The 25182-nt window shown below is 40.3% G+C and overlaps 1 protein-coding gene across 1 annotated transcript; it reads right to left on the bottom strand.

The window, feature by feature from the left end:
- Positions 1-4421: 4421 nt before the first annotated feature.
- Positions 4422-24763, bottom strand: KCNG2 (potassium voltage-gated channel modifier subfamily G member 2). Its single transcript, XM_014057263.2, has 2 exons — positions 23534-24763; positions 4422-5967 (listed from the first exon to the last, which is right to left on the bottom strand). Exons 1-2 carry the CDS (start codon positions 24302-24304, stop codon positions 5155-5157), a joined length of 1584 nt encoding a protein of 527 aa, XP_013912738.1. The 5' UTR covers positions 24305-24763; the 3' UTR covers positions 4422-5154.
- Between the last annotated feature and the right edge of the window lie 419 nt (positions 24764-25182).

Here is a 25182-nt window from a genome sequence, read left to right as displayed (position 1 = left end):
TAGTTTATTTCTTCACGATACCAATTATCTAATAATAAAAGAGATGTTAATATATGCACTTATACACTATTCAGACAGAACCAGACCTCTGGATAACAACTTTCTGAATAGATGTTTGACCTATTCCAATAGACCTCCTGTTCTGATCCATCAATTACAGCCAAACACTGCTATTTTATAAGTTTTGATATGTAAATTAAAACATTTAATTATTTGCCCAGAGTACAGTATAAGTATTTATGATTTGCTGAACTCAATGAATGGTGAATTTTGTTTGGACTATAGGAAGGGAACAACTATTTCAAATTCTAATTAAAAAAAATTGCAGGAAAAGTTTTATTTATTCAAAAGATTTTTTTTTAATCTTGTCTTTCTTTGCAACACCAGAATCTCTTCACAAGCTTTGGAATGTGATATCTGAATCACCTCTACAATTCTATATATGATGGTGTGATAATCTGAAGGTTCCAGTTGCTCCCTACTAAAGCACACTGCTCTAGCCTTTCTGCCCTTATTTTTGGCAAATTGTGCTGCTTTAATCTACAGGTAGTCCTTGACTTACAACAGCTCATTTAGTGACTGTTCAAAGTTACAACGGCACTGAAAAAAGTGACTTACGACTGTTTTTCACATGACCATTGCAGCATCCCCATGGTCACATGATTAAAATTCAGACTCTTGGCAACTGACTCGTACTTATGATGGTTTCAGTGTCTTGAGGTCATTTGATCCCCTTTTGCAACCTCCCCACAAGCAAATTCAATGGGAAAGCCAGATTCACTTAACAACTGGGTTACTCATTTAACACCTTCAGTGATTCACTTAACAACTGTGGCCAGAAAAGTCGTAAAATGGGACAAAACTCACAGAACAGATGTTTCACTTAACACAAATTCTGGGCTCAATTGTGATCATAAGTCAAGGACTATCTGTATTTTGTTTTTGGACATAAAAATATAAAAATGATACTGTGTCCATCTCGAAGAATGGATCCCACAGAAAAAGTGCTGCTTCTGGCAGTTGCACCAGGGTTTCTTTTGGAAGAGCGCTCCAGATATCCCAGCAGCGGCTATGCTCCTCCTAACTTGCCCTTGTGACCTAACTTGCCCTTGTGACCTAACTTGCCCTTGTGACCAACGTGCCCTTGTGACCTCTAGGCTGGAGTATTGCAACGTGCTCTACATGGGGCTGCCCTTGAAGAGCATCCGGCGACTTCAGCTAGTCCAGAATGCGGCCGCGCGAGTGATTGTGGGTGCACCTCGGTTCACCCACATTACACCTATCCTCCGCGAGCTGCGCTGGCTACCTGTTGATCTCCGGGTGCGCTTCAAGGTGCTACTTGCCACTCATAAAGCCCTTCATGGTAGTGGATCTGGATACTTGAGAGACCGCCTCTTGCCAATTACCTCCTCGCGACCAATTAGATCACACAGATTAGGCCTCCTCCGAATCCCATCTGCCAGTCAGTGTCGACTGGCAACTACGCGGAGGAGAGCCTTCTCGGTAGTAGCTCCGACCCTTTGGAACGATCTCCCCGTGGAGATTCGTACCCTCACCACCCTCCAGACCTTCCGCACAGCCCTTAAAATCTGGCTATCCCGTCAGGCCTGGGGCTAAAGATTTAACCCACCCCCACCCGAATGGTATGAATGTTGTGTTCTTTTTAATTATGTATTGTTCTTATGTGTCATTGTTTGTATCCCCTTCCCCATGAGTTGTAAGCCGCCCTGAGTCCCCCCAGGGAAAAGGGCGGCCTATAAATAAACTTTCAAATCAAAATCAAATCAAATCAAACTTGATAAAAAAATTGAAGAGAGTCTTTGAGTAAATTGCTGATAACTGATGCTCCAGTTCAGACCCCCAAACAACATTAGGTACTACGCATCAGGATTCTGCCAGTTTACAACCAGTATTGGAACACTGTAATTCAGGGGGGGTCAAACCCACGTAATGGTAGCATATCGGGACTTTTTCCCCCTTCAATAAACCAGGCATGGGCATGGCCAGCGCGTGACACATCCATCTCAGAGGTGGTATTCATCGAATTCTGACAGGTTCTGGAGAACTGATAGTGGAAGTGGGGAGGGAATGGGGATTTTGCAGTATCCTTCCCCTGCCGCACCCACAAAGCCAGCCCCCCCCATGTGTGTGTATTGGGGGAAGGAAAGATTCTGGTTGGTCCAATGAGGAAGAAAAGGCACAAATTGCCCTTATGCTGAGTTCCACTTCTTGTAGCTTTAAAATTACATATTCCCTCCTTTCACTGCTGTAACGTAAAATGAATCGTTTCTAATGGTGGATGGGATTGCACTGCCCTAAACAGACCCCGTGCACAACCTGGGGTCCTCCTGGAATCAGGCCTGCAATTATATTCTTTTTAGAATTTTGGCCTGCCACACTTTCTCTTATTTCATTATGCTGTTTCATTAGTATAGTTAATGGGAGGGGGGAATAGACAGGAGTAAGATTGTGGAATGTATTGTTATCATTCTTTTCTAGAAGCCAAGGTCATCTTTTGTCTCCGTGCTAGTACACCTGACCGGAAGCAGCTGGGTGTGGATGCCAGCATGGAAGAAGATTGGACCATGTGATGGATTGTGGGTGTGGGGACAAGATCATGAACTTTTAACTGAGTGGAATTCTGATGTCATTTCCAGTATTGGGATTTCATAGCATAATACCAAGATGTCTGAGCTATTAAATTGGAACTTTAAGGATAGTTTTGCCTTAGACTCTGATTTAATTCTACATGATACTTGGAATGCTGACACCGGGATTCACAACTCCTGCTCAAGGAGCAGATGGCACTCATAGCTAGGAGGGCCTTTGTATAACGTTTTATACAACGGTCCAGTTTAATCCGTTCTTGGATCAAGGGGGCTTGCTCACAATCATTCAGTGCCTTAGTGATCTCCCAGTTGGACTATTGCTACATATTCTACATGGGGCTGCCCTTGAAAACTATCCAGAAACTTTAGCTGGTGGAAAATACAGCAGTTATGTATGTTCCTGGTAGTACTCATGTTACACCTCTGCTGTGCAAGTTGCATTTGTTACCAGTTTGTTTTTGGATCCCATCCAAGGTGCCGGTATTGACCTAAATGACATGGGACCGGGATATTTGAGGGACAGTCTCTTCCTGATTTCTAATAGAGCAGACCTATTGTGGGTTCCATCATCTAGGAAGCCACATTTGATGAGCCCTAGGCAATGAGACTTTCTGCTGTGGCTCTTGTATTATGGAATCTACTCCACCCCACCACACCCATGAGGTCAGCGCCATCACTCTGGAGCTGTTGCAGGTCCTTCAAGACCTAGTTGTGCCAGCAGGCCTGAAGACACCAGGGGGCAGGTGAAATGGTAAAAGAAAACTAGTTTTAGATTATGTACACAAGGTAATTTTATTTTCCTTTCTTATTTTCAAAATAAACTGGAATAAATGAGACTCAGGAAATAGAAATTAAGAAGCTTTTGTTTACAATGCTCCTTGCTAACAGATGACATGTTTAATATAGCTCAGCCACACAAAACAAGACTGCATAAAACTCCCAGCGTCATCACAATCTTGCGGACCAAGAATCAATACAAATGGAAGAGTAAGTAGACTTACTACTAGTACCTCCGGCACGAAGACCCTCCATTTTCATAAGTGGTAAGGCTTTTAATTTTCACTTAGATCCAGGAGTTGGAATTCACCACAATTCTTAATTACTGTAAAAGGCTCCTGCCTTCTGGTGGCAAAATGTACTTCAAAAATACTTCTCGTTGTGACTCTTGTGCGCTTATTTCCAACATAATGGAGAAGTCATTTTTAACTATGAGGAAACGATTTGCATGGTCAAAATCCATCCAAACCCGAAGCTTTTATCTCACGTTTTGTAAATCTCACATGCTGCATGTAACAAAAATTTCGTTGCAAATTCAGAAGAAATTAAGAAGTGCAAATATTTTGTGCTTCCTCCTTATTGTGCATCCTTGCAATGGCTTTAATAGCTTTAATTTCATTATTTATTTATTTAGAAAGACAAGAGCCAAAGCTTCCCAGATTTTTTAACCTAACACTGCAGGTTATAATTATTGGAATAAAATGAAAGCCCAATTTTGCTGTTTAGTTTAAAGCCAGCTATAAATGCCCCAGAAAGTGTCATCTTCCATTGTAAAAATATCATAGCTTTAGTACCAATCAATCAGACATACGGGGAAAAAATCTACTAGAATCATTTTAAAGCAACACACATTTAAATCTGAGCAAAGGAAACACCATCTAAGCCAGGGCTGGACAACTATGGCCCCTTTATGAGCAGTGGACTTCAAATCCCAGAATTCCTCAGCCTAGCATGCTGGCTCAGGAATTCTGGGAGTTAAAGTCCACAAGTCATATAGGGGCTATAGGCTATATCCTGATTTAAGTTAAAGTGCAAAGCTTCCTGTGGCCAATAGCAATAATGCATAAAGAACTAAAGCAGGCCTTTTTAAACCATGGGTTAGGGTTAGGGTAACCATGGGCAACACATGGATTGGCTTTGCAATTAATTCAAAAATATCTTCATACCCATATATCAATTTCTCCTTTTAACCTCTATGCATATTTCATGATGTACACCACAACATGAATCCACTAGGGATGAAAACAGCTAGAGAGGACAATACTGCTGGACAATCTTGTCAGTTTCTTTAGCTCTATGCAATATGGATGGAATAAGAGCTACCTGAATCTGGATATTTTTAAAAATATGTTAGCTGTGTTATTTCTTCCCACATACATACAACAGAAAGAAGTTTGAAAATGGCTCTTGAAAAGCGCAATTAGCAGCATCGCTAGTTCTGAAGAGTCTCTGAAATTCTAAAGGATGTTACATTAAAGCCAACCGGTCTTCAGCGCTATGATGGATCACGTAAGCCATTACTCAAAAGGAGTTTTTCTGGTTGCAAAAGGAGATCTAAGCAGCTTGGTTACTTTAAGGGAGGGGGGTGTCTCCTAACTTGGCAACATTAAGACTTGTGATGTTCTGCTCCTCTGCTGGCTGGGGAATTCTGGGAGTTGAAGTCCCCAAGTCTTAATGTTGCCAAGTTTGAAGACCTCTGCTTTAAGACATGAATAGCCCTCCATCCGCTTTTCCTCTCCTGTTCCCCAAGATTCCAATTTCCTTTGCGTCAGCAATTCTTAGCGCCTTGTTCCATTTCAGTGGGAATCGCTGCTCCGTTATTGCCCCGCAAAGAGGAGGACTCTTCTTCCTGAGAGCTGCTGTCTTGTGGAAGGTTGTTGCTTTCTTCCAGGTCATGAGGTTGCCTATGAGAAGCACGCTGTTGTTCTTCCTTAAGCTCAATATATGAGCGCGAGAAAGTGTGGAAAATGGAAGTGACCGGAAAAGCCATCAGGAGAATGCCACTCAAGATACTGCTTAGGGCCACCACCTGCCCTGGAATGCTGCGAGGCACCATGTCACCATAGCCGACGGTTGTCATGGATATCACAGCCCACCAATAACTGCTGGGAACACTGGTGAATTCATGCTTGGCACCCAATTCATTTTCTGCCAAGTAGACGAGGGGTGAAAACAGTGCCATAGCGACGCAAAGAAAAAGAAGTAGTAGTCCAAATTCCCGGGTGCAGCGGCGCACGGTGAGTCCCAGGGTCTGCAGCCCCAGAGAGTGCCTTGCCAGGCGCATGACATAGAGGATGCGAAGGGCTCGCAGGGTGCGCAGCACCAGCCCCACTCTCTCCAGGTACTTGTTTCCAACACCCACACCCCCAGGCTTGGTGCTGGTTTTGGGAGAAGCCATATCTACAATCAAAGAGATGTAGAAAGGCAAGATGGCCAAAATGTCTATAATGTTGAGCGGCGTCTTCAGAAAGGCACACTTGCTCTCCGCCTGGATAGAGCGCAAGAGGAACTCGAAAGAAAACCAAGCCACACAGACCGTTTCCAGCACAAAGATGTCATGGCACTTTTGGGAACATTCCCCCTGCAAAGAAGGCGGAAAATTAAGAGTTATTCAACAAGCCAGCCAAAAAAAAAAAAGTACTTTGAGATGCCAAAAATGCTCTTGTATTGTGTGCTTCTATGTTCTGTTACAGATTTAAAGCTGCAATATAAAGCTAAACTAAATGCATTTCTGTGCATTGGCATTTTTGAGACCAACAGATTTATTATGGGATGCACCTGCCCAGACAATAGCCTCCTTATCACATGAACTGTTCATATTACTCATTTTCCAAATGAATTTGCAAAGATTTTGGTAAACTTCTTTAAAAATAATGATTATTTTGACTTCATTTTTATAAATGCCTAACTCATTTAGAGCAGTTTTTTTTAACGTTGACAACTTTGAGATATGTGGACTTAAACTCCCTCCAGCCAGCATGAATAATAGGTTTAAACTAGTTCTTTTCTCCAAAGGCCAGATCCCAAATTCACACTAAATCTGGGACTTGATTCTGGCATCATCATCATCATCATCACCACCACCACCACCACAGGTACCATGTCCAAGAATTTTATAAAATACATCAAGAAATTGCAGCTTCCTGCAATAACACCAGTGGAACTGCAAAAACCTGTGCTACTCAGAATATCGTATATTTTAAGAAGAAACATGGTTGACACCTAGGATGCTGGCAGCAACCCATATCAACCATTAATGCCAGTCAATGGTATTTGTGATACATTTTTAAATGTTTAGTTGACTGTGTTTCATGTTTAATGAATAAAAGTGGTGATAATAATACTAATGTAGTAGCTACTCTACACTAATCAATTATACTGGAGAAGCTTCTAAAAAGCTTGTTCTATAAAACAATTGCCCCTAAATTAAAACTAATAACTGCCATTAAAAAAAATCCAAAATGTAAGAGAACTGTTTGAATAAAGTTGTTATTTAAAGGTTGCAAATAAACTCACGAGCCCAAAACTTAAAGCAACAATGAATAATGCTTCTTATTTGGTTGTTTCATCCCCACTTCCAAATATAGCTACAGTTCACCGTTATCGTTTTCTTTATTTTGAATGTTAATCATCTCCAGCAAGAAGCGAGAACAAATAAAGGCTATTGGAATAAACATGAATTATTTTTCCTTAAAAATTCTATGTACTTGATGAGAAGAGCACAGGGTTTAAAGGTGGAACAAGGTTTGCCTTCCACATTTCCATTTCTATTTTTGCTATAAGAACCACGCAAATTGTACCGCTGGAAACCAGCCTTTTTGGTGCTGTATTTTGACAACGTGATTTCTGGGTGCAAGGTGAGGTGGGTTCCTACCGGTTCGGCCAAGTAGGTAGTAGCTCAGCTGGGCACGCACCTGAACCAGTTTTATATTGTTTTTTGCTTCTGAGCATGCACGCATAGCGCACATCAAGCGTGCGTAGCTCGCATCACACATGTGCCCGAAGCGCGTCCCTGAGCGAACCAGCAGTAACAGAAGCCGGAACCCACCCCTTAGGGCATAGGTATCATATGGGGTAGTAAAAGTGCTTTTGCCAAAAGGCAACTGGACTTTCTTTTCCTTTTTCAAAACATTTCACTCCTCATTCAAGACGTTTGGAAAAACTACCATCCACCATGACTTGGATAAGGAGTCTCCTAACCTGGCAACTTTTAAGACTTGTGGTATTCCAGAATTAAGTGTGGAGACCCTCTCCCCAACCTGCATGATTGAGAATCTCCACAGACATATTGGTAGTGGAACTCAACTACTAAACTGAATTATATACAGTTGATGTCTGTTTTCTAGTAATGCATCTTCATTTTCTCTGAAGATAAAAAGAGTGTTGCCTTGATGAATTTCTAAAATCCATCATTATTTGGAGGGAGGGGAAGGAAGAAAGGGTTTAGACATTTCCTACAAGTCTGCTCAAGGAACTGCTGAATGGCTGTAATGGTATATGGGAAGGACCTTGGGAGACAGGAGGAAGAGCCACAACTTATACAATGGTTTGATAAAATTTGAGACTTAAGGAGGACAGAGGGCAAAAGTATCTCAGAAGGGATCTAGTTTTGGGGAGTGTAAAAGTGAAGGGTGTGTGTGCAGGGGTGGGATTCAGCCGGTTCGTAACAGTTCAGGCAAACCGGATGTTAATTTTAATCTGGTTCACTGAACTGGTAGTTATAAGGGCCGGCTGACCCCGTGCACCACACTCCTTCCAGGAGGCGCCACATGACCCATTTTGGATACCAGCTAAGTGCTGGGTCTGAGCGGAGGTTCTGGGAGGGCGAAAAATGGACATACTGGAAGTTTGGGGGAGGCCGTTTTCACCCTCCCGGAGGCTCAACAAAAGCTTCCAGAGCATGGGGAGGGCAAAAATGCCCCCCCCCCCATCACGGTGCAGGAAGCCAACTAGACCACACCCACCCAGCAACCTGAAAGAGAACCAGTTGTTAAAAATTTTCAATCCCCTCTCGGGGGGCAGGGAGAGGGGTGCCTTTCAGAGTTGCAAGATTCTGTTAACGCAACCTTACAATAAAGATAGAGATAGTATCTTCTTGTCTGGAATACCTTGAAGGCCGTAATAGTATTCTATTCTCTTCACTACCGGTTCGGTGGCAGGAGCGCGCACATGCACAGAAGGTCCGTGATGACATCAGGGTGGGTGAGCGGAGCCTTGCACTGCCACTACTACCGGTTTGCCTGAACCGGTGCATACTGGCAGCATAATACCATGCTGGAATATTATTAAAAGTTGTTACGGAAAGGAATTATTTTAAATGATTTAAATGATTTGCAAAGATAATTTGGCAGAGAACTAAGTGGCTCATTTATGCATATTATATATAAAATAGGCTGATCATAAAGAACTAGTTCTAGGTGTGGAATGACTATTTTAAACAAAGAAGCCTCAAGTAGAAAACTGCAATATGCAGTTAAATGGAATAATAATATAAGAATGGCAAAGAAAAAGAATAACTATGTGAATGTATATCTATAATTGTATGTAAGAGAATAAATGACAGTAAAAATATAAAGCATAATATAGGTAAATAATATTTGGTCATAAGTAGCTAAGTATCAATAAATATAGAATGGTACATAAAAATGGATAACGAATAAGGAGATTATGAATGCAAGATAGAAATGTATAGTAGGGAAAATACTAACTGCAAAGAAACCGATTCGGAACTGCGGTATGATATACGATGGAACTTATTGTTCCTATGTTGTTTTTAAGTTATGTGTTTGTTTCTGTTGATGTGCTTATGTGTATAAAATAAAAATTTATAAAAAAACCCTGCAACATGGAAAAAGCACATGTAATTCAGGGAGAAAACACGCAGCTGACATAATACCTCTTTTTAAAATTCACCCACTTTCAATTTCTTTTGGAAGGAGAACCGAGAATTATTTCCTCATTTCATTGTTCATATATTTTATAATTTTATAGCTGGCACAACTAAAGTTTGGATTGGAACAAAGATCCATTTAGCCTTGCATTTGGTTTTCAAATAGGATTAGCTATACAAGCAAGATGCTAGCAGTCTTTCTTCACTTCTTCCCTTTCGCATTTAGTTCTTACAGGTTAGAGCTACCAACAAACTTATTCTTCATAAATTGCTTCAACTGACAAAACTAACAACAACTATGTGACTAATAATTATGATTCCAGTGGTAGTGAATTACATTAATTATACATTGTGCAAAGTACTTTATCTCCATCTAGTAGTACATTTTATTGCTTGCTCCTAAAATTTTAGAAAAGGATTAAAATATTCAGTGCCAGGCTTAATTATATAATTTCTATAGTAAAATCTCTTCCTAGCCATCATTCTTTTCTCCTATAAAGGCTTTTATTCTGGAACTAAAAACCAATAACTAACAAAATTATCAAAATATAATAAACGGGGAATCCTGGGAGTTAGACACAGAGTAAGAAATCCAAAATCTCTTACCAGGATTTACAGGACAGTGCTGTATTGTTTTCCTGAAACAAACCTAACTTCTTTTTGGGGTGAGGGCACTTTAATGAAATAGAAGGTAAAATAGTGAATTTCCCCCCTCTCTTTTGGCTTCTTGCTACTGCAAAGATTTTGGTATAAACATGCTCTAGCAACATATTTTTTCCTGACATGTCTCCATTAAGTAATATTCACAGTACACCAGGCCATGAGTGAAACAAGTTATAGTTTCCCTAGCTGAATCCATATTATTATTGAATATCAATCATTAAAGGAACCAACACTAAAGAAGGATGCTATAAGTGTAGAACAGGAGTGTCAAACTCGTGACGACATGTTGTTGTCACGTAACATATCGCAAGTTTTTTTCCCCTTCGCGAAGCTGGGGGTGGGCGTGGCCAGCGTGTGACACATCTGGGCTGCAGGCTGCAAGTTTGACACTTCTGGATTAAAACTTGCTAAATTAGCAATGAAAGTGCTAGAAAAGACATTCAGATATTGCAATGTGTCTGTATTTACAAAGATCAGGCTCATGCAGGGAATGATTTTCCCGTGACACTTTAAAGAAGTGAAAGTTGGGCTTTAAAGAAGGAGTCTGTTGATGCTTTTGAACTTTGATGTTGGAGAAGACTCTTGCAAGTTGTTTGGGCAGCTGGTTGTGATTGTTTTTAGCTTTGTTTAAAGAAACTTTATTCAGTCTGGGTTATGACAGAATGCAGTGTAAGTAATAATGGTGTAGGAAGAAGGTTAAAGGTAACCGTTCCCCCGCACATGCGTGCTAGTCATTTCCGTCTCTAGGGGCGGTGCTCATCTCCATTTCTAAGCTGAAGATCCAGCGCTGTCCAAAGACGTCTCCTTGGTCATGTGGCCGGCATGACTAAATGCCAAAGGCTCATGGAGCACTCTTACCTTCCCACCAAGGAGGTCCCTATTTTTCAACTTGCATTTTTACGTGCTTTCGAATTGCTAGGTTGGCAGAAGCTGGGACAAGTAACGGGAGCTCACTCTGTTATGCGGCGCTAGGGATTCAAACCACTGAACGGCCGACCTTCTGATCGACAAGCTCAGCATCTTAGCCACTGAGCCACCCCATCCCAGGAAGAAGGTTAACAGTTGACAAAACCCTGTAGGCTTCTTCCATTCCTGCTAGAACACACTGATTCAAGCACCTTAAAAGCAGATTATCTAGGCCAGTTCCCAAGCATCACACCTGGCACAGGAGAGTCATTCCTGCACACATCATCCTGAATCTGGATTACTGCAATGTGCTTGACATGAGGCTGTTCTTGAAGACCACCCAACAGATTCAATTAGTTCACAATGCAACCGCCAGCTCACTGCTTGGCAGTGGCTCTTATTAATATATAATTATACCCTGCACTGGCTTCCAATTAACTTCTGAGTGCAATTTAAGATGCTGGTGATTATCTCTAAAGTTGAAAATAACTCTGTAGTGAAACCTTCAGTAGTTTCTTCAATCAGAATCAAGCTCACCAGCTCCTTTATCTTGAGAGAGAAAAACTGTGGGTAGTCTTTCAATTCCACAAGCTTTGGAGGCTTGTAGGTACTGTTTTCCTTATACTATTCATTAGGCCAGTGTTTCTCAACCTTGGCGACTTTAAGTCCTGTGGACTTCAACTCCCAGAATTCCCCAGCCAGAGAGAGCTGGCTGGGGGATTCTGGGAGTTGAAGTCCACAGGACTTAAAGTCGCCAAGGTTGAGAAACACTGCATTAGGCCATGCTTGAACTGAGGTACCCTCGCAGTTTTACTCTTCCAGGAACAATTGAAAATAGAACATCAACATGACTGATGATGATGGTGTTGGTGATGATGATGATGAAGAATATCATCTAGTGGATGAGTTAGGGATCCAGGTTGTCCAGAAGATTATCTTTTGTCCCTCCCCCCACTTCATAGTCAAAAATTAAAAATTACTACACAGATTATCTAAGTAACAGTTCTTTAGCCAGGTAACCATCCTGAACACAGAGTACAAGCCTATCTGATTTCTTTCTGGGATCCACACATTTTAACCCCTTTACCTGAACCCCAGGTTGTCTGTGTGCATCTGTTCCCCCAAGTGACTGAAGATGTATTTACACAAGGAAGTAGTTATGCTGCTACCACTTGTGGGAAAATGCCCCACCCCCACCCCTGTCTTGCTTTAGTATTTGAAAAGTGCAGAACATAAATTAGGCTTTTCTAAAAATGGCTCCAGACTCTCCTTTTAAAAGGGGATTATGTCCACTTGGCTTTTGAATGTGTGATAGTAGAACACACACAAACTCACTGAGGACTGCGGGCGACATGACAGCAGTGTTCCAATATCTCAGGGGCTGCCAAAAAGAAGAAGGAGAGCAACCTATTCTCCAAAGGATCTGAAGGCAGAACAAGGAGCAATGGATGGAAACTAATCAAGGAGAGAATAAACCTAGAACTAAGGAAAAATTTCCTGACAGTGAGAACAATTAATCAGGGGAACAATTTGCCTCCAGAAGTTGTAAATGTTCCAACACTGGAGGTTTTAGAGAAGAGATTGGACAAGCATTTGTCTGAAATGGTATAGGGTTCTCTGCCTGGGCAGGATGTTAGCCTAGAAGACCTCCAAGGTCCTTTTCAACTCTGTTGTTATTATTCAATAGTAATATTCAATAACAAGTACTGTAACATAACATAACTAGTAATTTTATAGTGTGGTGTGATATGGTTTAATAACTTTTATGAAGGACTTTTATTTTTCAAAAATACAATTAAGAGGGTACTTGGGAAATAAGGGGAACTGAGTTCTTGCTTCCTAGATTTATCTGCATCTAACAACTATTCAACAGCAAACAAACATAGGAAGACATAGAGGAACAAAGGCATTAACCCACAGCTGAGCAAAGTAGCACTGCAAAGAAATAAAACATCCCTGTTGTTTCTGCCTGTACTTTCCCTGGCAGCTTTATCCCACTGGTACCAGTTCTTCCAGGGTTTTTGGGCAGAAGGCCCGAGTCACAAGGCCAGCCAAGACATCTGCTCTCATTCCCTGTTATTCTGAGGATTGCAGCCAGAAAGGCAACTTCTAACTCTATCTCTGGAAGAGGCCAGTGGTTTTCTAAAACTATGTGGTATCTAGAGTTGCTAGCCAGCCAGCACCATATACCATTCCATGTCAACAAATGCTAAAATATCAGACCCTGGCAATGCCATGATTTTAAAATCAATTTTATATTCCATTCTGAAGACTCTGTAATCAATTCTTCAATTTCTATTCCCCCCCTTCCCCAATTACATTTACTGATAGACACTTTTCTGAAGTGTGATAAAAGCGGCAAAATAGCAACATTTTTCCGCTCTTATCGCCTCCGCAGATAACTGCCCAGCTGCCCTGTTTAGGGTGACCCGCTCATTTAACCAAGGAGCTGGGAAAGACCCCTTGCAGGGTAGGGCTGAAGAATTTGTTCAGTATCTGCAGGATAAAATCGCTCAGATCCGGACAGGCTTGGACTGGGTAGATTCGAGCGAGTCGATGGGGATGAATCTTGTGGAGACCATCTGGGATGAGTTTGATCCTGTGACCCCTGAGGGCATGGACAGGATTATGGGGAGACTCAATGGTGCCACTTGTGTGCTGGACCCGTGTCCCTCTTGGTTAGTCTCGGCTTCCCAGGAGGTGACACGAGGCTGGCTCCAGGCGATTACCAACGCTTCGTTGAGAGAGGGGTTCTTTCCCACTGCCTTGAAGGAGGCGGTGGTGAGGCCTCTCCTTAAGAAGCCTTCCCTGGACCCAGCTTCTTTAGCCAACTATCGTCCGGTCTCCAACCTTCGCTTTGTAGCGAAAGTTGTTCAGAGTGCTGTAGCACATCAGCTTCTCCAGTCCCTGGATGAAGCTGTCTATCTGGATCCGTTTCAGTCGGGTTTCAGGCCTGGATACAGCCCGGACACGGCATTGGTCGCGTTGGTCGATGATCTCTGGCGGCACTGGGACAGGGGCTGCTCCTCTGTCCTGGTCCTATTAGACCTCTCAGCAGCTTTCAATACCATTGACCATGGTATTCTACTGCGACGACTCGGGGGGTTGGGAGTGGGGGGCACTGTTTTACGGTGGTTCTCCTCCTACCTGTCAGATCGGTCGCAGTTTGTGTTGACTGGAGGGCAGGGATCGACCCCGAGGTGCGTCACTTGTGGGGTGCTCCAGGGGTCGGTTCTCTCACCCCTCCTATTCAACATATATATGAAACCACTGGGTGAGATCATCCGTGGTTTTGGGGTATGGTTTTCATCTCTACCCCAAACCACCCAAATGATGCCCTTGATGTGATGTCCCGATGCCTGGAGGCTGTGCGGATCTGGATGGGGAGGAACAGGCTCAAGCTCAACCCCTCCAAGACTGAGTGGCTGTGGTTTCCGTCATCCCGATTTGTGCATTTTGTTCCATCTTTGATGATAGGGGGAGGAATTTTAGCCCCCTCAGAGAGGGCCCGCAATCTGGGCGTCCTGCTGGATACACGTCTTAGTTTAGAAGAACACCAGACGGCCGTGACCGGGGGGAGGGGGCTTTTACCAGGTTCGCCTGGTACGTCAGTTGCGCCCCTTCCTGCATCGGGATGCTCTGTGCACAGTCACTCATGCCCTCGTCCTTTCTTGCCTGGACTACTATAACACTCTCTACATGGGGCTGCCCTTGAAGAGCACCCGGAGGCTTCAACTGGTTCCAGAATGCGGCTGCGCGGGTTATCATGAGGGCACCTAGGTGCTCCCATGTTACACCCCTTTTAGGTGGCCTGCACTGGTTGCCGGTTGTCTTCCGGGTGCGATTCAAGGTACTAATTATGACCTTTAAAGCGCTCCATGGCTTAGGCCCCGGGTACCTGCAAGACCACCTACTGCCATCGGTAGCCTCCCACTGTCCAGTGCGATCCCACAGAGTTGGCCTCCTCAGGGTGCCGTCAACCAGACAGTGTCGGCTAGTGACCCCCAGGGGGAGAGCCTTCTCTGTGGGAGTGCCTTCCCTCTGGAATGAGCTGCTTCCGGATCTTCATATAATCCCTGACCTCCGGTCCTTCTGACGTGCCCTAAAAAGTTGGCTTTTCCAGCAAGCCAGCCTGGCCTGAACAAAACAAAACAAATTTTTGATCACTGTTAATTTTAATTCAATTTTTTAAAAAAAATGTTATTGTCAATTCTAATTGGGTTTGTTTGGGATATTCTATTTAATTTTTTTTTAACTTTTGTATTATGTGTTTCTTTTAATGTTGTACGCCGCCCTGAGTCCTTGGGAGAAGGGCGGCATATAAATCTAATAAACCTAAACCTGAAGCAATTCTGAGGTGGGATTTCATATTACCGTGAACATGCAAAGAATATATCTGACCCAATAAAATAAGGTGAAAAATGGCTTGTGATGGTATGGTCATGTTAGTAAAAGCTTGAGGAACAGCCAACATTTCTGTTCTGAGGGGCTGAAGGACAAATGTAAATAAGCTGAAGAAAGAACGTATTAATGTGAGGGGAAAACCATTATTATTATAATTTTAAAAACCCAGTTCCAAAATGTACTCTTGTAAGCCACTTCTGCACAATCTTAACCACAGCAATAGATTGTAATCCCATTTCTTAGAAGTGTCCAGGATATTTCATGCTACTCATTTGCTAACCCAAGGTTTGCTCTCCTGAAGCAGGAGGAATGGGGGGGGGGGTTTTCCTGATGGATGTCTGGTCATGTTTCCTGCCATTGAACAAGGAGTTTGACATTTCTCTTGGATACCGTCTGTTTCAAATGAGTCATCTGGCTCATGAAAAACCCGCTCCAAGAAACTAACTAAGCAGCAACGAATCATTTTGATTGAAAATATGCAATTAATCCTAGTGTTGGCTTTGGAGTGTATCTCTGTGCCAAGACATTTCCCACCCCATACACACTGTTTTAGTCCAAGTCCTACATTTAAAGGACAAAAATTTGTAACAGCTTTCTCAAAAATCCTTAGGAAATAGCCACCTGCCTAAAATATTAGGTAAATATCTGTTTGAATAGTTTTAGTTTACATTAGTTCTTGATTCCTGAGGTCTCTTAAGAGCTTTCTCACATGATTTGACAGAGTTTATGACTTTGAGAATGAGACCTTACAGTACAACATCAAGTCACGATTAAAAGCACTCCTGTACTCTTCCCTTCAGTGGTGGGTTTCAAAAATTTTTGGAACCTCTTCTGTACGTGTGGCCTGCTTTCCGGGTCCACTGGTGGAACCTCTTCTAACCGGTTCAGTAGATTTGACGAACCAGTTCTACCGAACTGGTATGAACTGGTAGGAACCCACCTCTGCTTCCCTTGTATATTGAATAGCAATATTTCAATCTTTAGGAGAATTATTTTATACAAGCTCATACAATGATAAGTAGCATATTTAGCATAAATGATCAAATATTTCTAAAAGCAACATCTCTCCTTCCTGCCGATACCTAGTTGAAGAAATGAAGGCAAATTTCCAGTCTCAAATGGTTATCTAGCATCATTCTCATGGACTGACACAGGTTAATGTATTTATAAAACACTCATGAGCAAATAATACTCTAAAATAGATTGAAAATAGGCAGTTGGTATTTTAGAAAATAAAAATTCTCAAACTAGTACTTTTACCTTTTCTTGTTAAGTGCTATATTTTAAATTCATGCTGCTTCTTTTTGGTCCTACTGTCCGGCGCAGGAAATCTGGAGCCAGAGTTAGGTCAAAATGACTACAAGTTTATTTCAGTTTACCTCTAAATAAGAATCTGAACTACTAACAGTCAAGGCAAACAGTCGAGAGATAAGAATCAATGGAATTCAAGGAGGACTGGACATAGGTAGGTCTCTTGTGGATGTGAAGGGATCCAAATTGATGACGTGCTTGACCCCTTCTATGGACTCAGCCTACACCTCTCCACCAATCAAATTTCTCCAAGCTGTAATCTCCTCTCCTCCAAGAAGGAAGAGAATCTCAAAATAAAATTCCTTTCTAGAATCCAAGGTCATCCTTTGTCTCTATATCTCTGCACCTGACCGGAACTGGATGGGTGTAACTGCCAGCATGGCAGTGGAAGATTGGACCATGAGATGGGCTTGTGGGTGTGGGGGCAGGATCTTGAACTTTCAACTGGGTGGGGAAAACCGGGAAGCTTTCAGATTCGGGTTTTCCCAGATGTGCCAACATGTCTCTCTTAATAAATTGGAACTTTGAGCAAGTTTGCCTTGGACTCTGATTTAATTTTGGATGTTATTTGGAACCCTGACAGCTGCTTGTGAAGGAACAAGCATAGAAGTACATATACCGTAAATGGCAAATATATTTATACATATCATTCAAGGATGAGAGGAACTAACACCTTTAGCAAAGTAGGTTTGATAATGGGAGAAGAAGAATCTGGATGAGATGGGAGAAGAGAGCACTGTCATTTGCTTTCAGTCTTAAAATGTGCAGTCTGCCTTACCCAATTTCTTGTTTTCAGTGTCATCACTGGATAATGTTGATTATGATGAAAGTAGAACAATTCTCTACAATTTGATGGGGCAAGCCGACTTCTAAATGTTTATTATCAAATTACAAGATACAACTATCAGCTTAAATTGTCCTAGACTGCATCAATATAGCAGTCAGGCTAGCAGCAAATATTGAAAATGTAATACTCTGAGGATTAGTTTGCTTGTGATGGAAAGTGTTAAAATATAACCATCTGAGAGATGCAAAACTATGTTAATTCATTGTTCATTGTCACTAGAAGTCACTCCAGAAGCATATTTAGCATTAGGCAATGAAGTACTGTACATCATGTGTGAGATTAAGTTAGGCATACTATGGTAACTTATACATACTACTATGTTAATGTACTATGGTGAATGAATGGAAGAACCGAGGAAAAAGTAGAGTAAATCAAGACCAGACTGAAAAGCTGAAAGCAGATGAAAACAAGTACTGTAGTAGTGAGTTGCAATACCGGCACATAAGGCTAACAGACATAAAAAATGGGTTCTGGAAAAATATGGATCAATTTAGGACATGCAAAGGAATCCAGTCATAGACAAAAAGAACTGGAGCATCTCCCGAGTACAGATTAATGAATCGGTAAACTATTATAAGATAAATGAGGGAATATAAAAAAAGAACTCAGAATATTGTGAGAGAAGACAGCAGTAAAACATGACAAGATGGCAAATAACAATAAATTGCTCCAGATAGTCTGAACGATCAGTGAGGATAGAAAGTGACATTGTCCAAAAGAGGGAACAGCAATCAAATAGGTTTAGGTTTATTAGATTTATATGCCGCCCTTCTCCCAAGGACTCAGGGCGGTGTACAACATTAAAAGAAACACATAATACAAAAGTTTTAAAAAAATTAAATAGAATATCCCAAACCCAATTAAAATTGACAATGACATTAAAAAAAAAATTCGAATTAAAATTAACAGTGATCAATAATTTATTTTGTTTTGTTCAGGCCAGGCTGGCTTGTTGGAAAACCCAACTTTTAAGGGCGCGTCGGAAGGACCGGAGGTCGGGAATTATACGAAGCTCCGGGGGCAGCTCATTCCAGAGGGAAGGTGCTCCCACAGAGAAGGCTCGAAATCATATAAAAGTGGCAAATAAAATAAACAACAAACATTTGGTAATTGATAACAATATAACTAAAACCAAATAAACAACAGTAGAACTTTTCAACTCCCTTTTTTCTAAAGGTGAACTGTTTAATATAAAAATAAAGTGAATTAAAACAAACCATAATATTTCAAAAGCTACACATTTGACAAGCTTTCAAGGCTGTTAACTTGTTATCTTGGCAATTCTGAGTGAGGATGCCAAAGTTAGATGACAAAAAAAACTCACTTTTCAAATGTTTTTAAAATATATTTTTTTAAGTTTTCTTTCCTACACTTCAGGTCATCTGCCTAAACCAGTAAGTATATTTAATTGAATATTCACTATGTAGAGCAGTCTTTGGAAGAGTCCAAAAAGCTAGCTGTAATTATTATAATAATCTATACTTGGGAAGCAGGCAGGTGATTACAGGCTGCTTGCAAGCATTTTAATGGTTCTTTTTATTTGATACCTAGTATCTTAATATTGGATTGCTCCCACTGATCTGCAAAGCCAAAATAGATTTGCTCCTCTTTCATAGTTATATTAGACTAGAAATAGACACTACAATTCAAGGCTCTTTATGACGGTTTGCTTTACTTTTCCATTGGCATATTAATAAGCGTCCTATCATTTCTTTGTTGAATTTTAACTATCTCCACCATTTGGTTGCTACCACTAATTATATTAGTGTGTTATTTTAGGGAGATTGCATTTTGACAATGGCTTATTATCAGCCATGTAAGACTAACAGTTTTATCCTGAAAGTATATTTTTGTAGTTTTCTTGACAGCACTGGCTGTCTAAAAATTATTATACCACATTCTCTGAAGCTTTGATTATAAGTGCATTTCTTTTTAGCTATCCTCAAACCATATCTTGGACTGAAAGCATAATTCCTGTGCTCTGTTTTAATGACGTTGGGTTGCTTATTTTACTTCTAGTCCCATCTCCACCATCTCACATGGAATAAAAATAAAAATTGAAGTAATCATTGCAAGAAGCAGAAAAAGAATGACATTACGAGAGCATCAAAATCTTCTCCTAAACAACCTGCATTAAATGGCATTTAACTTATTCAGAACATGCCCGTGCTATAAAACTGTTGTTGGAACAGGAAGGGGAATTTAGTGTCCCATTTTGCTGCTCTGAACTGAAGAGACTGCCAGTGAAAAATAATAAGAAAGCCTGCAGAGTTGAGGAAGTGCAGTCTCCCAAATACTGCATCCAGTTTTGGTTGCCATGATGTAAAAAATATGTTGAAATGCTAGAAAGAGCGCAGAGAAGAGCAACAAAGATGACTGAGGCTAAAACATATCAAGAATGGTTGCTGGACTGTGTATGTCTAGTTTAATGAAAAGGAGGACTAGGGGAGACATAGCATTTTTCCAATATCTCAGGGGCTGCCACAAAGAAAAGGGAGTCATGCTATTGTCAAAAGCACCTGAGAGCAGGCCCAGAAGCAATGGGTGGAAACTAATCAAGGAGAGAAGCAACTTAGAACTAAGGAGAAATTTCCTGCCTAAGCCAGGGATTGGACTAGAAGATCTCCAAGGTCCCTTCCAACTCTCTTATTCTATTCTATTCTAAAGTGTTTCTTGAGGGTGGAGGTTCATTCTCCGAAGTTGTGGGTTGGTTTCCGAGCATTTTGTTGCCACACTAGGTAATGTCTTCAGTGGACTTTAGGAAATTCCCTAAATTTCACTGAAGATGTCTCCGAGCCTGGTAATGAAATGTTTGAAAACCAACCCACAAGCTTGGAGAACAAACCTCCACTCTCATCTTACACCTGAGCTATAGATATTCGCTACTATCACAAAGTGTTTCAACAATGGTGCAAAGCAGGAAGGCCCTCTAGCTCAGGGATCTCCAATCTTGGCAACTTTTAAGACTTGTGGACTTCAACTCCCAAAGCTGACTAAGGATCTCTGGGAGTTGAAGTCCTCAAGTCCTAAAGTTGCCAAGGTTGGAGACCCCTGGTCTAGCTCACAGACCCAGCCTTTTCAGGAAAGCTTTGTTGAGCTAATGAACTAATTGAATGCCTTTCGATCCATGTGTCTAAGATCAACATTATTTTTTTCACTTACTTTTTCCACATTTTGACAAAAAAATCTTGTGACCAAATCTATGAGTTTAATCAAAGCTCTACCTATCTATCCATCCATCCATCATCTATCATTAAGTCACAACAGTAAGCATCAAAACACTTCTGTGGGTGTAGAATAAACGAACTCTTACAAAGATCTTAGCCACTGATTTATGAGAGTTTATATTAAGTCATATAATAATTTATAACCGTGCAATGTTTTTATAAAAATCTGCTCCTTTAGATCACTTGAGTCAAGAAAGTGTTATTCATTACTTTGGCTTGTTTGAAGACAACAAATTTAATTAGTATTTTTCACTAAATTTTGACTCCTCCCTTGCTCTGTGCTACATCCTGCTGAAACACCCTTTTTTCTTCTTGGAACAGTTCTCATTTTTCTCGGAACAGATTCTGCCTGTTCGATGAAGAACTATTTTCCTTATTATTAAAAAAAATATTATTTATTATTTTATCATAAAAAAATAAAATACAAAATATCAAAACAAACAAACAAAATGTAACAAAAGAATACATTCAACCCTAATATCAACAAAAAAGAAAAAGGGTGGGAAAAAAGAAAAGTAATCAATTAAATGTAATATTGCTCAATATTAAATGTTAATATTGTATATTAAATGTATATTAAATGCATACACACACACACGTGTGTGTGGCTGTGTGTGTGTGTAAAAAAGCAGTCAACAGGTTGAAGTAAACATTGCACTAATCTTCAAATCCCCCTATTAACCATCTGTTCTAATATTTAGCGTGTAGAAAAACCACAGTTTCAGTCTCTTATATAGCTGCCTAGTCCATTATCTCTAATCAAAGCAGTGATAAAGATCTATTTTCATGTGACAGACACCTTTCTCTATAGCGAACCTTGTTGGAAAAATGGTACCTACAGGTAGTCCTCGATATTCAACAGTTTGTTTAGTGGCCGTTCAGTTATAATAGCACTGGAAAAATGACTTATGACCATTTTTCACACTTATGGCCACTTTAGTATCCCCAAGGTAATGTGATTTACAATTGGATGCTTGACTACTGGTTCATCTTTATGACGGTTCCAGTGGCCTAGGGTCATGTGATCACCTTTTGCAACCTTCTGACTGGTCAATGGAGAAACCTGATTCACTTAGCAAACGTATTACTAATTTAACAATGGTAGTGATTCACTTAGTTGTTACCAGAAAAGTCGTAAAATGGGCTAAAACTCACTTAACGAATTTCTCACTTAGCAATATAAAGTTTGGGCTCAATTGTGGTCGTAAGTCAAGGTTTGCTGTATTCTATTTTGTATTTCTGTTTATCTATTTATCTAGAAACAAAAATACATTGTTAAATGTTTTATAGCACAGGAGTCAAATTCGCCATGTCATGTTGCTGTCATGTGACATTTTGCAACCTTTTCCCCGTTTGCAGAGCTGGGCTGGGCGTGGCCTGCGCATGACGCATCCAGACCCCTGACTGCCAGTTTGACACCCCTGTTGTACAGTTATTAAAACTGAATTTTCAGAGTGTGACAGATCTTTCACTTCTAATTATCAAGAATGGATGAAATTGGTGTGTTATGAACTATAAACAACATATAGTGATATAATATTAACAGTCTGAAATAAATGCTATTTATAGAAAATGCCATTGACCTTTAAAAAAAACCATTAGACAAGATAGAGGTATACGTAAGGTCTCAAGAATTACTATAGGAAACTTGTACTTACAGTATTCTTAACTATTAAGATACAGATCTTAAAACGTTTTGAAAAAGGACCTAATGTTGCAGGATAACTACCAGTAATAAGAATGAATATTTCATTACGCACAGTATTATAAAATCTAAAATGTTTAAACAGAATTTAAAGTAAGAATTTTGTAGAAGTATTCAAACCTCTCTTAGAATTTGGTGAGGTTCACTAATATTTTAATGTTGATTTTGCTCTTTCCATTTATGTCCTCAAAACTCTTTACTTTAACTCTAAGTTTATCATCAATAACACTAGTATTCATTGAGCTCAAGCAAAAGGAATTATATAAATTTAATAATTAAATAATCAATAATTTTCATAAAAAGAAAAGAAAAATGATTACAAAATGTTCTACCCAAGGGAGAAATCTGTATGGAACTATAAAGCAAATTGCAGATTTCTGTTTACATATGAACTATGAGTTTCAAAACTAGCTTAGAGACAAGTTCTTGATAATAAAAAGGATTATGTCACACTAATTACTTTTTTATACTGATCAGATAAAACTATAGACAGTCAAAATTAATCTTGCTCAGTTTGCAATTCACAAATACTTCCTTTGAATTTGCTGTGGTTTAGGGCCCTCATCATCCCAGTTAATTTATCTCCCTTCACAGCAGAAGCCAAGAAATCTTCTTTCTGTCTATTGTAACTTCTTCGGTCAGAAAGAAAATCTAGCCTTAATTTAGCTAAAGTTTTTGATACAAGAAAACAAAAAGAATTGGGACAATGTCCAAAATGCAATTATTGAGATATCTGTCTTAACTAATTCAGAAAGTTAATATATAGGATCCAATCTGACTCGGTTATTGAGACCAGAGGTTTTGTCCTCTGAGTTTCAGACTCATGCTGGAGCCCATCTTCGGGGAACTTGGCACACCCTGCTAGAGAGATGTTCCCTGCAGAGGACTTCCAGCACAAGTCCAAAAGCTCAGAAGACAAAACCTGTGGTCATGGCGACCTACCTAAATTGGATCCTGCAACATCATTCTGGGATATTCCTTTGTGAGTTAATATATAAGACCGTATTAATTAAACGCAGAAAAGGATTTTGTAATTATGCTAATCACAATCACAACATCTGCTTGGGATAAAATTTGTGTTACTGCCATATGCATATATGCACATACAAGAGCAAGTGAATAAACAAATATTGACATAGACGTCTCTGGCAATGTTTACAATTGGGGGACATCATTTTTATAGGGTGCACTTACCCGATCTTCTTCTTCTCTGAGGTCTGGCATGGTGCTAATGCAGAGGCTAACCGCAGTGATGACAACAAAAGAAACCGATATACAAGCAAAGATCTTTCCCGGGATCCCTGAATGAGGATTTTCCACCATGTCCCTGAGCTTTCTCATACACAAATGCAAGCGGCTGCTATCCTTGTAGGCACATTGGGGTGCTTCGTTAGCTACTACTTCTTCTTCTTCTTCTTCTTCTTCAAACAATGCCGCCTCCGCTATCTCTTCTTCTTTCTGTCGTAGTCTTCTTCTACAGCACCACTCCAAATGTTTCTCTTCTATCCCCCAGTAAACCAGTTCATCTTGGAAAGAGAGCACGCACATTTCCCTGAGGAGCCTTAACTTCCCAGCGGTCAAAAAAGTCATGATGGTCCTGAAGGCACAAGGATTGCGGTCAAAAAAGAATTCATTGCAGTTGACATCATAATCATCACATATATCCATTATTTCGTCATAGTTGTTGCATGATTTTAACTTTCCAAGCCTGGTCAAGGGACAATTCTCTAACGTGGTCCATGGAATTTTGTATTTTATGCCACCTACATTGATTATCACATTCCTGGTACGATCCTCCCTACAGGCAAAACAATACAAGTCTTCCCCAGGACTGAGAAGTTTTGCTTTTTTGTAGAATACGCCTTTCTTTGTCTGCACATCACAAAGAGTTTCCAAGTTGTTGTAAGAATATGCAGTAAATTCGGGCTCTGCATTCCCAGGCAGCAATGCCATTTCCTGATACATTTGTTACATTCATGAAGGGGCCGAAGCAGTTGAAGAAATGAGAGTATTGACTAGTGAGGATAGAAAAGGTGAATACATTAGTGTCAGAAACTGCATTTTAATAAAGGCAAAACAAATTTCTTCTGATGCTCTGATCTACATTAGGATTGAATTTTTCTCAAGAAACCTTGCTGGTTTCCCTCGACATTCCTACAGCATACAGAAAACAACTAGGAAAACAATTTTCACATTTTGGAATCCAACAAATATAATTAACTATATGTAAACATATCTACAGCTATAAATCTTCAATAAATTTCGACGTGAGAATCTTCAACATATGTCACACAAGTTAAAAATTCAAAATAGGAAACGCAACTTTAAAAAAGAGGGTAGGCATTCAAGATGTAGAGTGTTGTTCATTTGTCCCAGTAAACTTTGCTTTGTCTCCTTGCAACATCAACCACATGCCCTACAATTCTCTACACAGGCAACCTAAGGAAGAAGGGAATCAGATGAATGGATCACATGTGAACACTTCCATGGGCCTGAATTCCCACATATTTTCTATATTATAAATTTCCATAAATATCTTCTGGATCTTTCATTCTATAATCGCCATGAAAGGGGGGGGGGGAATGGGATCTTGCAACTCTTCACAAGAAACAGGGGGTCCACAGGTATCCTAATATATCAGGGTAAAATGTCTTTGTCTTTTAAGGTATTTCTTTTCAAAATGAAACAAACATTCCTTAAGTCTGGGCAGACAGAATGTAGAATTTTATTTCTGAAATTTGATCACATTTTAAAGCATTTCTTTATTAAGAGGAAACTATATGACCATGACTTTCAGTCCTGCCTTCGGCACAAAGCCAGCTGGGTGTCATTGGGCTGGTCAC

The sequence above is a fragment of the Thamnophis sirtalis genome, unplaced genomic scaffold, assembly GCF_051295495.1.
Source record: "Thamnophis sirtalis isolate CommonGarterSnake01/CBP01778 unplaced genomic scaffold, rThaSir2_p1.2 scaffold_2, whole genome shotgun sequence".
Lineage (NCBI taxonomy): Eukaryota > Metazoa > Chordata > Lepidosauria > Squamata > Natricidae > Thamnophis > Thamnophis sirtalis.
Note: the sequence above shows the minus strand (reverse complement) of the source record. Positions and strands in the feature narration are given on the sequence as shown.

Excerpts from the sequence above, each read along its gene's own strand:
- KCNG2 (XM_014057263.2), bottom strand. The coding sequence starts at position 24,304 with ATGTATCAGGAAATGGCATTGCTGCCTGGGAATGCAGAGCCCGAATTT. Across the intron at positions 5,968-23,533 it reads TCAGAGAAGAAGAAGATCGG|GGGGAATGTTCCCAAAAGTG; the intron begins GTAAGTGCACCC and ends CCTTCTTTGCAG.